This window comes from Leuresthes tenuis, unplaced genomic scaffold, assembly GCF_036924035.1.
Source record: "Leuresthes tenuis unplaced genomic scaffold, fLeuTen1.0.hap1 SCAF_8, whole genome shotgun sequence".
Classification (NCBI taxonomy): Eukaryota; Metazoa; Chordata; class Actinopteri; order Atheriniformes; family Atherinopsidae; genus Leuresthes; species Leuresthes tenuis.
This window is the reverse complement of record NW_027325362.1, coordinates 21,928,841-21,941,643: the sequence shown is the minus strand read 5'-3', so window position 1 is coordinate 21,941,643 and position 12,803 is coordinate 21,928,841. Positions and strand designations below refer to the sequence as shown.

At 41.5% G+C, this 12,803-nt stretch overlaps 2 protein-coding genes across 6 annotated transcripts in view; both read right to left on the bottom strand.

Moving 5' to 3' along the window:
* The window catches only part of opn3 (opsin 3), a 200,632-nt gene that overhangs the window by 96,122 nt on the left and 91,707 nt on the right, over positions 1-12,803 (bottom strand). The window lies entirely within an intron of this gene.
* cpeb3 (cytoplasmic polyadenylation element binding protein 3) overlaps positions 1,099-12,803 on the bottom strand; it is a 40,223-nt gene continuing 28,518 nt past the window's right edge. For all 5 annotated transcript variants that reach the window (XM_072391417.1, XM_072391416.1, XM_072391418.1 and 2 more), the window contains 4 exons: positions 8,184-8,302; positions 7,654-7,768; positions 7,039-7,220; positions 1,099-5,569 (listed from right to left, as the gene is read on the bottom strand). In XM_072391417.1, coding sequence (XP_072247518.1) covers positions 5,342-5,569; positions 7,039-7,220; positions 7,654-7,768; positions 8,184-8,302 — 644 coding nt within the window. In that variant the 3' untranslated portion in view covers positions 1,099-5,341. The remainder of the gene's footprint in view (positions 5,570-7,038; positions 7,221-7,653; positions 7,769-8,183; positions 8,303-12,803) is intronic.

Below are 12,803 nucleotides of genomic sequence, written 5' to 3'. Positions count from 1 at the left end.
TTTTTTTAAATCTCATTTGAAATTCCATGACAAGATGTACAGTGTTAACCTACCCATGAACAGTATATTGTTCAAGTGGCGTAACATAAAATACATCCAAACACCTATAGAGAAGAATAAGGTGATGGTTTTACATACAAGGGAGCTTGTTCACTGTATTAAACTGAAATAACTATTGATAAACTCTTATATGTAAATAACAGCCTGATGGGGGATAATTAACCTAGTTTCGCATATAGCTGTGGTACTTTTTCAAGGAAACTTACGAAAGTCACTTAGTTTGAACAAGAAAAGTTGTTTCCATTTTAATATTTAGTCTATTGTCTTTAAAATCAAAACAAACAAATGACCTATTAATTAGTAAGCTTTTAACTGGCATTGTTAGCTTTGAAGAAGTGCATGATTTAGGCAAGAAGATGGAAGCTGGTAAGGATTAGGGTATGACTAGGCTGAGGAAGTGTAGTGGGTTGTGCCAGTTATGCTAACTGCTTAGCATAAAGACTTAGCATTAACAGCTACAGCTTACTGAACAAACCACAAGCCTTTAACGTAGCCCGAGGACAACGACAAGAGCAGAGACAAAATGCTGGGCTGCCTAAACCTTACAAATTTACTTATTCTCTTGTCAGAAAGCTAAACAGATGAGTTTGCCAATTGTAGCTTTGTTCTGACCAAACACCAAACTTTTAGCTTAGCCTAGCCCAATGACTGGGGCAGAAAATTAAGAATTGGCGTTAATCTTTCAGATTTACATTGTATGTTGTCATTGTACAAAAGAAAAACTAAAAACCATGGCAAATTTCTCGTATTTTTTCACAAACATATATTTCTGCAAAAATACCAAGCGAGTATACATCCACCTTTCATTATTTCTACATTCATTTCCGTTCGTATGCAAGTACAGCCACCGGTGTATTTTGCAGTGCCTGAACCATTTAAAGATGACACATTTCATATTATATATTTCACACGAGAAGAAGTGAGGATCAGGATCAGAGGATTATTGTAGCGATGGTGTTAACATTAGCATTGGGAGTACCAGAAGTAAAAGGTCACTGGTGTGTTATTTTAACACAATTAGATACAACATACTGCGTGTTATGCTCCATTCTGCCATTTTTATTTTATTGCCCATTCATTTGTTTACACTGCGAATCACTTATACATCACCAACCACCAATCTGTTTCTTTGTGAGTAGTTTTTTTTTCTTCTCTGTAGATCATTTTCACACTAATGTAAGCAACATCAGCGAGTTAACACATAGCTTAGCAAGAAAACGAGACACTTTAGTAACAATATTACAAAGGTTGTTTTTTTTCAGCTTCAAAAAAGAAAAAAGAAAAAGTGAACATATGGAAAAAATAAACTTTTAAAGAATTAGCATCATAAAATTAATTTATTCCAAGTAAAAATACAAAATAATATTAATGACATTGACCAGATATGAAAGTCTCCCCCGCAAAGGTTGAGAAATAAAGAAAAATATGAAATAAAAATGAAAATATGTAAATATGTTTAAACTCTTTTTCTTTTTTAGCAAAACTTTCTAAAAATAATGAAAATTTCTCAGTACAAAGGCTACATTACTACTGGAAGGTACTAGCAGGTAGAGTAGGTAAATACACAGTAGAAAATGATTTTAGTGAATCACAATGCTAGCAATGAAAATAATTCCGCAATAAAGATTTATGCCTCTTTTTCTTGTTTTCTTCTTTTCTACAAACAGTACAAACAGTATTGCACATTACAACAAAGAATCAAGGCCGTTAGCCTTCAAAATAAAAGAAAAAAAAGGACTAATTCAAGTCTTGCGTGAATAGAAGGCCACCAGTCAATTGATGCACCTTGGGGGCTTTCGATCAAGTTACAGGTGAAAACACTTGTCTGTTTTTGTGTTAAAAAATAACATTCTTTTCTCTCGACCTCCAACTGTCCAGTGGACTCTTACAATTTCGCTTTATTTCTCTCCCACCTGTGACAGGCCAACAAATTAGGGTTGCCTTTTTTTTTTCCAAACAATTTTTTTTCTTACAAAACAAAAGGGAGCACATACTTTTAGGAAACATAAAAAACTTCTCTTAAAAAAATAACAAACAGAAGATCTCTTTCACAACTCTGGTCAGCATAGTAAATGATTGATTATAAATATACAAAAAGGTGGGAAATCGGTTTCGTCGCCTTTCCGAGCACCTGATATTGGATTTTCTTAAGAGCTCCTCTCTCTCTGATGTTTCGGTTTCGACCGGGTTTGACTAGCGGGACTCTCCAGCTTCCACTGTCGTAAAGTAGACAATACTCTAACTACGTCATTATATTAGTTATAAAGCTCTAGCTCCTTCAGTTGTTGTCTTTTTCAAAAAATAAATTTTTAAAACAGAAAAAAAAAAAGCATGATAAAAAAAAAATCAACAATCTGTTAAATCATTTCTCTTGAAGAATTAAATTAATATATATTTTTTCATCTGAATAAACTTACTTAGAAAATATCTGTGTCTCTCCTAATATATTTCAAAATTGAGGTATTGCAAAAGATCTTGTCAGTCAGAAAGCACGCTTTGTCTTCTTCTTCTTCTTCTTTTGTAGTTGAACAAAAAGAACTGCTGACTGTCGAAAACTGTTCACATACAAAGTGTAGTGCATAACAAATATCGACCATAGAGAAGGAACAAACATAGAAAACCTGTCTGGATGGGTGGGTGGTGGGGTGAGAATGTCACAAAAAAAAAAAAACACCCAGAATTTATTTAGATAAGGATGCTTATCATTACTCAGGGGTTAGCCTTTTTTTCCCAGTTAAAAAAAAAAAAAAAAGAAAGTATCTCCTGCTCAGTTTCAATGGGCTTTGCTTCAATAAGAAATAAACAAAAAACATCCGTCATTGAGCAGAAGAAAAAAACAAAACAGTTTCTGACTAAAACAGGAAAGGGGCGGGGAGGGGGGGGGGACTGCAGGGCGCCGGCATCACATCTCACAGAGAATTAAAAGGGGAAGGGGGCGACACACATTAACATGCAATGATGTAGGTTCTCGTTTGGATTGTCCACAAAACTGCTAAAAACCAGTGTAACTTAACTTTGCAAACCTGCCTCCCCCATCCAACAAAAAACAAAAACAAAACAGAGCCGCTCACCTTCAGCAGCCAATACTTAAATTTCTTATGCATTGCATTCAGGTCTACCACCCACCCCGCACTCACGTTGGATAAAAACTAAAAGTATATACGTTCACCTCTTTTTTCTTTTTCTTTTTTTTTTTTTAAGCAGGTCCGTTACTTCAAGCTTTGCAGGAAAAAAAAAATTTAAAATGACAAATAAAAATCGAGATAAATATGGTAACCCCGGCTCGCGCGCCTGCGTGTTCTGGCAACGTTGTCCCCGCCCCCCACCCCTTTTTTTTATTTTTATCCCCCACCCCTTTAGTGAGAGCATATGCAGGGCTCAGTTTATCTGCAGTAGCTTCAATGTTTCATTTTACAGCTCCTCTGTTCCTCTTTGCAAACAAAAAAAAACACGCCCCCCTTTGTCGCTTGTTCGAAGCCAAAAACGCGTGAGCTCTTTGGTTGCATTCTGGGACGTAAACTTGCGCTTTTCTCAAAAGGTGGAACAAATTTCTTAAAAGAAAACTTAAAAAAAAAAAAGAAAACCCTCAGTTGTCAGTTTCAGCTCACATTGTAGCGTCTTCTCTTCAGGTCAGACTCGTGTTTGTAGGCCTGTTTGTGTGCGTAAGAAAGACAGCCGTCCAAAAAGATGTGTTCCTGTGTGTCCAGAGGCTTCTGTGTGTGTGTTTGTGTTTGTATTTGAGTGTATACAAGAAACATATATACGTGTGCATACACTAGTTATGAAGTTTCACAGGACTTCTATGTCGGACATTGACGACAGTTAAAGCGAATCACAGTTCTAGGCATACTCAGATCTAACTACGTACGGTATAAAAAAAATTGCACAATTATATCAACAATCACTGCAAAGAAGTACTTCACCTATCAGACAGTTTTAAATGGTAATCCTACATTTTATTTGACATGTAATCATTAGTTGTTTTACCCCACCCACACTTCCCGTCGCCTGGTTGGGAGCCCCATGACGCCGAGTTGCCACGATTCCTTTGTTTCTGTCCAGTTTCGTGCTAAGTCCAACTACGGTGTGTTATGCAAACATGGGCAGAATTGAATAGTTGACATGATACTGAAGAATCTATTGCATGCAGCAACCTGATTGAGAGAAACATGCAGTTAGGGGCGACCCATAACCCCACCCCCCCCACCCACCCAACAAAGTTCGCCGTCGTTGCCTTTGGGGCACCTCCTTCCCCAAGGCCGCCTGTCGCTCTGAAATAACCAGGTGCCTCTCTACGTCCGTTCCTTATTATTCTACACCCTAGCCTGAATAAAGTACTTATGGTATGGGTTTATACCATGGATTTAGCAGCAAAGCTATTGCAGCATTACATTTACATAACACTAAAAAATAATGTTATTATAAAAATAAAGACCTAGAAGTCGAAAGCAAACTAATCTGATTGCGAGTGTGAGGTATTAACATTTTCAGAGTCAACAATTGAGAGTGAATATATCCGTGTTTTTGTTTCGTTTTTTTGTTTAACTTCGGGCGATACGGGCCCACACTACTAGATAGTTGTTAAATCTTGCTACATCTTTTGCCTCCTATTCTGCTTTTCTGAACGCATTCCTTTAATTTGCCTTTGGTAATACTTTTTTCTTTTCTTTTAACTAGGGGCAACTTAGCTACAGCCTTTTGAAAATAAGTGCATGCTCCTTTGACATAAAATTTTAATTATCTATGTATGTATAGATAGGTACAAAAACAAAAAATATATATATATATATATGTTTTTTTTTTTAAATATTCATGTGGTCCCACCTCTGTTTCAGTAAGGGCAGGGGTCCAACAGGACGTACCACACCACCCAGTCAACAGAACAGGGAGCTGACGGTAGTCAGGTGTCTAACATACCATCCTGTGTGTGTGTGTGTGTAAGTGTGTGTTTTCAGTGAGATTTTGTGCCAAAGTGCAAATTCTAAGCTGATGGAGTTCATTCCCCCACAAAGCTTCATCAGAAGGGAACACTAGACAATGAGTTCAGAGTCATGTAAGTTACAGTCCCGCTAAGAGATGGTATCCTTTTTGCTTTTTTTTTTTTTCCCCCACGAGGGGCTTGTGGGGAGCAGGGTGGAGCAGGTGGGGCTGAAGGAGGGAACTTTACAGCATCGTCCCGGGGCTGCAGGTGGCCTTTTTTTTTTTTTTTTTTTTTTGTTCACCGGGATCAGGTGTGGGTTCGCCAGACTCGTGACCGTCCCGCGCCGCCCCCCTCCCCCCCTCAGCTCCAGCGAAAGGACACATGTCGAGGCCGGTCGCCCCCCTCCTTCACCAGCGGCTTGTGAAACTCGCGACCGGCTCGTGAGTGGATGCTGGCCCAGCAGTACTCGCAGTAGTACTGCAGGCAGGTGACATTGGCACAGAAGAAGGGGGCGAACTTCCCCCCACAGCGTGCCCCCTGGCACTCGTCGCACATCTGGTCATCAAGTACGTACGGCTTCACTTCCACCTGAGAAGACAGGGCCAGAGAGGAGCTTTTCATTGTAAACTCATATTTACCAAAACCTTTCTTAGCACATGTAAAAGAACATTTCTTGCTCTAGAAAAATTACATTTTGTACTGAGTTTCTAATCAGTTCACTACATAAACCAAGATGTACTACACGGTTTGGAGGAGTGCCTTTCAATAACAGCTGGGTTGATCCAGATGTGTCAGCCAGCATCAACAGAACCCACACGAGCTGATCTCTGTGCAATATTTCTCAATAAAACGGAACTGGAGGCAGGTATTTTCTCATCAACCAAGGAAATGAGTTTGCCCACTAAGCCAGGAGGCAAGAAATGAGAGCTTAGTCACCATGGAGACGCCTCTGCATATAACCAGGCTGCCAGCCTTGTCACAGTGTGGCCACAAAATGAAAGGTTCACTTTAACAGCAGGCCACTGAACTTCCTGGCTAAACTGTACAACAACAGTGGTGCAGTAACTGCAGACAAGTGAGAAGAAAACTACAGTTTTTCCAAGATAATAAAAATCCCAAAAATCAACCGAGTGGATGGCTAGGCTGACCTGGGTAAATCATCTCCTGCGCCCCATCCCCGAGAGCCACGTACAGTAAATGGAACTGTGGATTATGGGGGAAAGAAAAGAGGAAAGGCAGCATGTGGGGGCGAGTGGCATCGCTGCTCCACACCCCAGCTTTGAACTCACGAATGTGAAGAATGCGCTCCACTTGTGCTCCATTTACTGTGGCCTGCAGTGACCATAGATTGTTCTGTAGTGTTAATTTTGCCAACATAAATCATTTCGTTGCTATGATTATTGAGGGGTAGAAACATTAAAATATCTACTGACAGCACAAAAAGACAAATTACTGCCAGTTAGCTGGTTCACAGACAAAAAAAGGAAAATAACTATTGTCTGAATTCAGGCCCTTTGATGTTGACTTAAGTGTTGTTTTCTTCGACTTGTTTTGAGCATTATTTGCATTCCACCCTGTTCCTGTGAGAATAAAGACAAACTTAATCCACACTGAAGATATATGGTGATAGTTGAGGTGGGGCGAGCTGCCCCACCCTGCAGAGGCTTGGCTTCCTGGCTGACAACCAGTCTCTCTTGGTTGTGATCTGTCTCGCTGCAACTGACCGGTGTGACGAAAATAACCAGGCTGCAGTAGATATTCATGTATGGGGAACTACTATAATTAAACCAGCCCTATGTGTCTGCAACTTGAAACATCTGTTGGGACTCCGGCAGCCAAAGGCCATCGTGATTACACAGCCAGGCATGGCTTTGCATTATTGTAGGCTGTGCTGAGAAGTTGGCTGAAAACCCAGCTATAATGAAAGCTCTGATACATGGGAGAGGGCTCAAGTAGAGCTCTGCCATAGGAATGACTGTGAAAACCCCACTTGTGGCCTAGAGCCTGCTTTCTCTCGGAGGAGGGGCACTGTGAATGAAGCTTGTGAACCCGCTCACCCTTTTGTCGATGTCATTGTGCTGCAGCTGAACAAAGCGGGCACTGATTGCGGCGATGTAGCTCTGTTGATTGGAGAAGGCCACGCGTCCGGCTCCCTTTGGATATTTGAGCTCCGGGTCGGTGTCGATGCCAGCGTAGCAAACACCCCCGTACAGCCGGTCCATGATCATAGCCAGCTCCACTGGAGATACAGAAGGGAAAAATGTAAGGGAGGGAGATTATTAGTGCTGTAGATGGTCCTCACAGGAGTTTTTTTGTGATTTATTTTTTAAAAATCATTCCTATTTTGCTCTCGTTTTTGTCGCAGTTTTTGCAATCCTCCACTATTCCCTTGAGCAGCAGTCTCAAACTGCTGGGGGTAATTAGCTGGGGTCAGATTACAGACAAGCCAGCCATGCTTATCCCTGTATCACAGAGACCGAACCTTCCATTACACCATGAATTCTTAACATGATGACCACTGGGCCAACGTCCTGGAAACCCAAGATGAGGATTGCTTTCTCACAGGCAGAACTTTCATTGCACCCTGAGGCCACCGGGCTCGATGTTATAAAGCCAATTTAAAGGCTTTGGGGGCTGACAAAAAAGATATTTGATTCTTATCAGAGAGTTACCTGCACGCAGGGGCCGTGGCACCCCACCAACAAAGATGGTCTTGCGGGGGTCCAGAGGCTGGGAGCCGTCCATGACGAAGTCACTGTCGCTCAGGTTCCAGGGACGGATCTGGACCTGAGAATGACAGACAAACGTGTGGCTCTTAGAAAACGCTTCCTGAGAGGAGACAGAGCAGGTTACGAATGCATTCAGAGCACTGGATACAACTTTTCTGTGGTAATAATGGTAACTAATGACTAATAACTAATGGTTTTAATTAGGGGTTTGGAATTTATGTAGATTAGCTCTTGTGGTGTCATCCAACTGTAACTATTATATCATATTTAGCAGCGCAGTATGAAGTAAACCCCACAGACTGTTCGAGCTCCTGCTGCTCTGCTAATGAGCTGCTCATGCCATCATTAGACATGGGATAGATTAAAAAATGTCTGAACATTTCATTTAAAAAAAAAAGAAAAAGAAAAAAGGATAAATTTTTATTGACCAAGCAGGGTTTTTATCATTTCACTGGACGACTGTCTCTCCTTACTGGTTTGTCTTTGATGGTGGGACTGGAGACACATAGGTAGAGCTTGCCATCCTCCTCGATGCAGGCGTCTATCAAGGCCTGAACAGAAGACTCTTCTTGGAAAAGCAGGAAGGCATAGCCTGAAAGGGACAGAAATAAGATTTTAGGGTTGGAAAGGAAAGGTTACTATACATGTACTGTGGTTAGTAGTCACAACCCTGTGAATATGTTTTTAAGTCTTTCCCTTGTGCAAGGATTGATAGATGAGTATTTTCACAGAGTCGGCATTGTACGAGTCACAACCCCATGACTCAGCCCCAACATTTTTTTTCCTTTTAACTATTGATAATTTCTTGGGCTCCATGCAGGCATATGACTGCATGGTATGTTTTTCTGTCCTGAGTTATCTCCTGCCTCCAAGTCGCTCCGCCCCTGGCACCTTGCTGCCTTCGAATAAATGGCTTTGCTCCAGAAGGAACCATGCAAAATGGATTGGCCTTAACACACCGCAGGTCTTCCTGAGCAGGTCAGGTGGGGGGAGTGTGGTGATGTCCTTGCGAACCGGAAAGAAAGAGCAATTCAGGCAGTCACTCTGTACTGCTGAATTATTTAGCTGGGAGAGCTGAGACTTTAGACAGAGTAAGAGCTATTAAGCTATTTCAAGAGAGACAGAAAACCGATTGAACAAGGCAACGTCCATCACGCTATGCTACAGAGGTCGCTGAGCAAGACAGGAAAAACAAAGAGCCAAAAGTCAAAATCCAATTAGTTTTTTGGGTAATGTCAATACTTGTCGATACTGGGAACAATGAATCGCTTTTTACCAGACTACACTATAACCCAGCATGAGTAAAAGGGGCAAACAGGAATGTGCTGCTGTCATGTCTCGCTTTCATTGTTCCTGAGTGGGGCTGCTGCAGCTGAGGCGAGCGGACCGGTGAAAGAGACGTGTCCTCAAAAGGGTTGAGGAGCGGCGGAAATAGAAGTGGGGCAGGACAGGAAAAAGCAGCGAACTTCAAAGGTGGCGTGGGGGGAGAAAAAAAAAAACAGGTGCAGAGGCAGGCAGATGTGTTCTCAGGAGGACTCAGCTGCTGGTGCGGGAGATGGCTTTTGTCAGTGTGTGACACGTGTCCTCATGAATCTGACGCGCCTCCCGTCGCAGTGACGTGATACCGATCCAACCCTTGAACAGTGATGCCAGTCGTGTCTGACATTTGTTTCTATAAGGGCAGAAAACTTTGCAGATCAACATGCGCTACACGAAGCTAAAGCGTAACAATCTGATGACATTGAAGAAGAAAGTATCAGTCTTTGTATGTGTCCGGTGTTATGCAAAGCCATCCCAGAGGAACTCAGTAATGAAGTCATTCTAGTTGTTATTTGTAGACCAATAAGCACAGCAGCGCTATAATATTTTCCTCTAATAACATGCCGAAGAAATGGCACAATGTAAACCTAATTGTAATCAGCAGCTTTATGTCACCAACGTAACCCGTTTTTTAGGCAGCTGGTTATTATACAGCCAACACCTACCAGGACCACACACACCGAAAATACGCATTTAGATTGGGCATAAGGAGGATTTTGTGCCTTGTCATTTCTCGACATAAGACTCCTGCGTCAGTGTTGCAAGCTCAAATAAAGAGGGTTTGTCACTGGGAAAAATCATGTGGCTCAGCACCAACATCCCCCCTCAGAGAAAAAATAACTTACACAGCGAAACGAAAAAAAAAAAGTCATGAAAAGGCAGAGCAAGCCAGCAACTCATACAGTCAGAAGGAGGGAACAACATGTTCCATGACCCAGGGCAGAGGAGACACAGAGGAAGCAGGAGGGGGAGAGAAGTTAGGCAGATTGAAAGAGGAAAAGGGAAAAAAAGGTGAGGAAAGGTAGGGAGAGAGGCAGCGTGAAAGAGTGCATTACAAACTTAAAGTTCAGAAATAGATGGGAGGTTCTGGTGAACAGAAGGGACACGGGGAACAGAGAGACTGTAGAGGCAGACAAAGACTTGTCAGGCACTCTCTAAGGAAGTTGCACAACTGAAGCAAGATGCCTACAAAACCATTTCATACAGCAGGAAAATAAAAACGCGAGCGAAACAGTGACACCTGACAGGGCAAATTAAAGTAACCAGTGGGTGCTAACATCAAGGCAAGCTCATTGTCCACAATAAAAACCTCTGTTAAAAGTGGCAAAGAACTAAAAAGTTTGTAGAATAAATTCGTGTTTATCATCTTTGAAGACCCACTGGGGGCATATGTCAGTTATTAGAATTCCTTCCACTTTAAAACAACCCTAACTCAAGCTAACAGACAGCACCACAATGTACAAACAGTTGTGTCTTTCCACTAATATGCTCCAAAGCCTAAATCCTCTAAACAGACTCCAAGTTCCATAGGGCGCTATGCTACTTTAATGCTCTAATATTCAGCCTGAACGATGCAGAGGATCAGTCTCTTTTTCCATCAGCCTTGCGCAGTGCGGAGGCTTATGCCACAGGAGGAGAGCGCAGATCTGCAGTGGCTCGTGCCTAAGATTTATAGAGCTTTTCTGCTGAGCTCCCAACACTGTACTGGAATACGTACACCAGCAGCATTTCTACACCCTAAAGGGCACTGTTTACAGATAAACAGGGACTTGCACAGACTAACTGACCAACAGTGACCTCATGCTGGAATGAGTTTTTTTTTCTCCCGCGATGGAAGCCAGCAGTTTGACTCATGGGGAAAGAAACTGTCAGCTCAATGGCCTCGTGACATGAAATTTTGTCAAATTTCAGGACAACCATAGACAACATTGACTCTCTGTTGCCACTCCCCTTGATAACCATTACCTGCAAAAACACTGACTTACTTAGCCTTCATTATGAATAGAAAAGCTTAACACATGTGGAATAAGCCAGTTTGACTTTGTGCAGAAGTAACGACATCCACTGAACTCAACATTAACTCAAGGTTACATGCTGGAATCCTTCTAGGTTGTGAAGTGCTAAGGTAAGTTAATGCTAGCCATGTTCTAACTTTAGCTTCATATTCAAAGTACAGATAAAATAATGGTGTCAAACAACTTGTTTATTGAGTAGTTATAAAATGTGAGAAAAATCAATGCAACTAATCACTTATTAAAGATGTTAACGATGATTGAAAATGTTGGTATCTCTGTCATTTTGTGAGTCATGAACCCATGTAAATGCTCTGAAAAAACACTGCTGAGCCACAGTATTGCACAGTTCCTTGGTGCTAGCTTTAACGTCCTTGATCTAACATTGCACTGTTGTGCTTTTGCAGCTGATACTGAAGTCATTAAGGCTCAGTCATTAGGAAGCACACAAAAATTCTTTCACTGGTATATCAAAGTCTGGCATAAACATCTTTTTCTTTCCATGACGTCTTCAACTGAAAGTTATGTTGACTTTACTTAAAACCTAGTCCACTGACTAGACAAACTGACAGAGCACAATAATGCGGTAAGCTTTTCCGGCTTTAATGGTGACATTTAAATCTAGGGTTATCTCAGCAACACATATGCAAATTTGGTCTCCCAAAGAAGAAGGCAAATGTCTTCTTGGTCAGCCCTGCAACTGTAAATCTGCAACTTCATCGAAGAGACTTATGAGTCTGAAGGGTGTGAAAAAGGGAGACATAAACATCTGATCTCCTTAAACAAATATGGATCCAGAAGTGAACCAGTTGGAGAGTAGTTGGTGACAAAGAAGAGGAGCAGCGTAGTCAAGAATCGCTAGTCATCTCAGTTTGAGGAAGTCGCTCCTTGGGTATTATCCCAACAAAACGGTGAAAAGATAAACCGAGACTTGGCTAATGCAGTAAGATGCAAGTGTGTCACCTTTCTCATGTGTTGATCTTGTAACATTCAGACTTGTATTACAGACTCCTCTATTGAACGCCCCATGCTAAAAATAAAAAAATGCTGATCGCGTGGCTGTTGTCAAGGGACAGCTCGGTTCTAACCTTTTGAAGGCACAGTTTTTGCAGTATGACGTGAGCATTAGCATTTTCATCGGTTTATAGCTCCCAGCATTCAGTCAATGCCAAACAGACAGTAAAGCCTTTCCCCTCCTCCTCCTTTTATCCCCAGTCACAGACAGAAATAGCTCCCTAACATTTCAAGCTCATCACCAACAATAGCTATGACTGTTTGGGCGCTAGGAGAGAATGTGAGTGACAGCACAGTGGTGACCGCAGCTTACCTTTTATTTTTTATTCTAAGAGCGACATGGCCAGCTATGCTGCCTCAAACAGGGGTGCATCACATTTTATTGTTCATGAAACTATGTATATTTTATGAACTGTTGTGAACATACATTGTTGGGCATTGTGGGTCATCAGAACAAGCTGCAGCTTGAAAACAACACTGTTTAAAAGGGTTACATGGCAAATAAATTGGCCAGCTGCTACTCATTAAGAAATGCTCAGACACAACTGAACATTTGCACCTTTACACTCTCTTTAAACTCTGTTTTATTCTCCACCAATTCCTGTGAAAAATATGTGCATCTTAAAAAGGTCATTTTCTGCTCTACATTCACTAGTCTCTTAATTTGTTGTTTGGTACTGGACCCAAAACCTAGATTGGCTGAGCTGCCTGTCAATACCTAATGCGAGTCATCCTATGCGAGTGGTG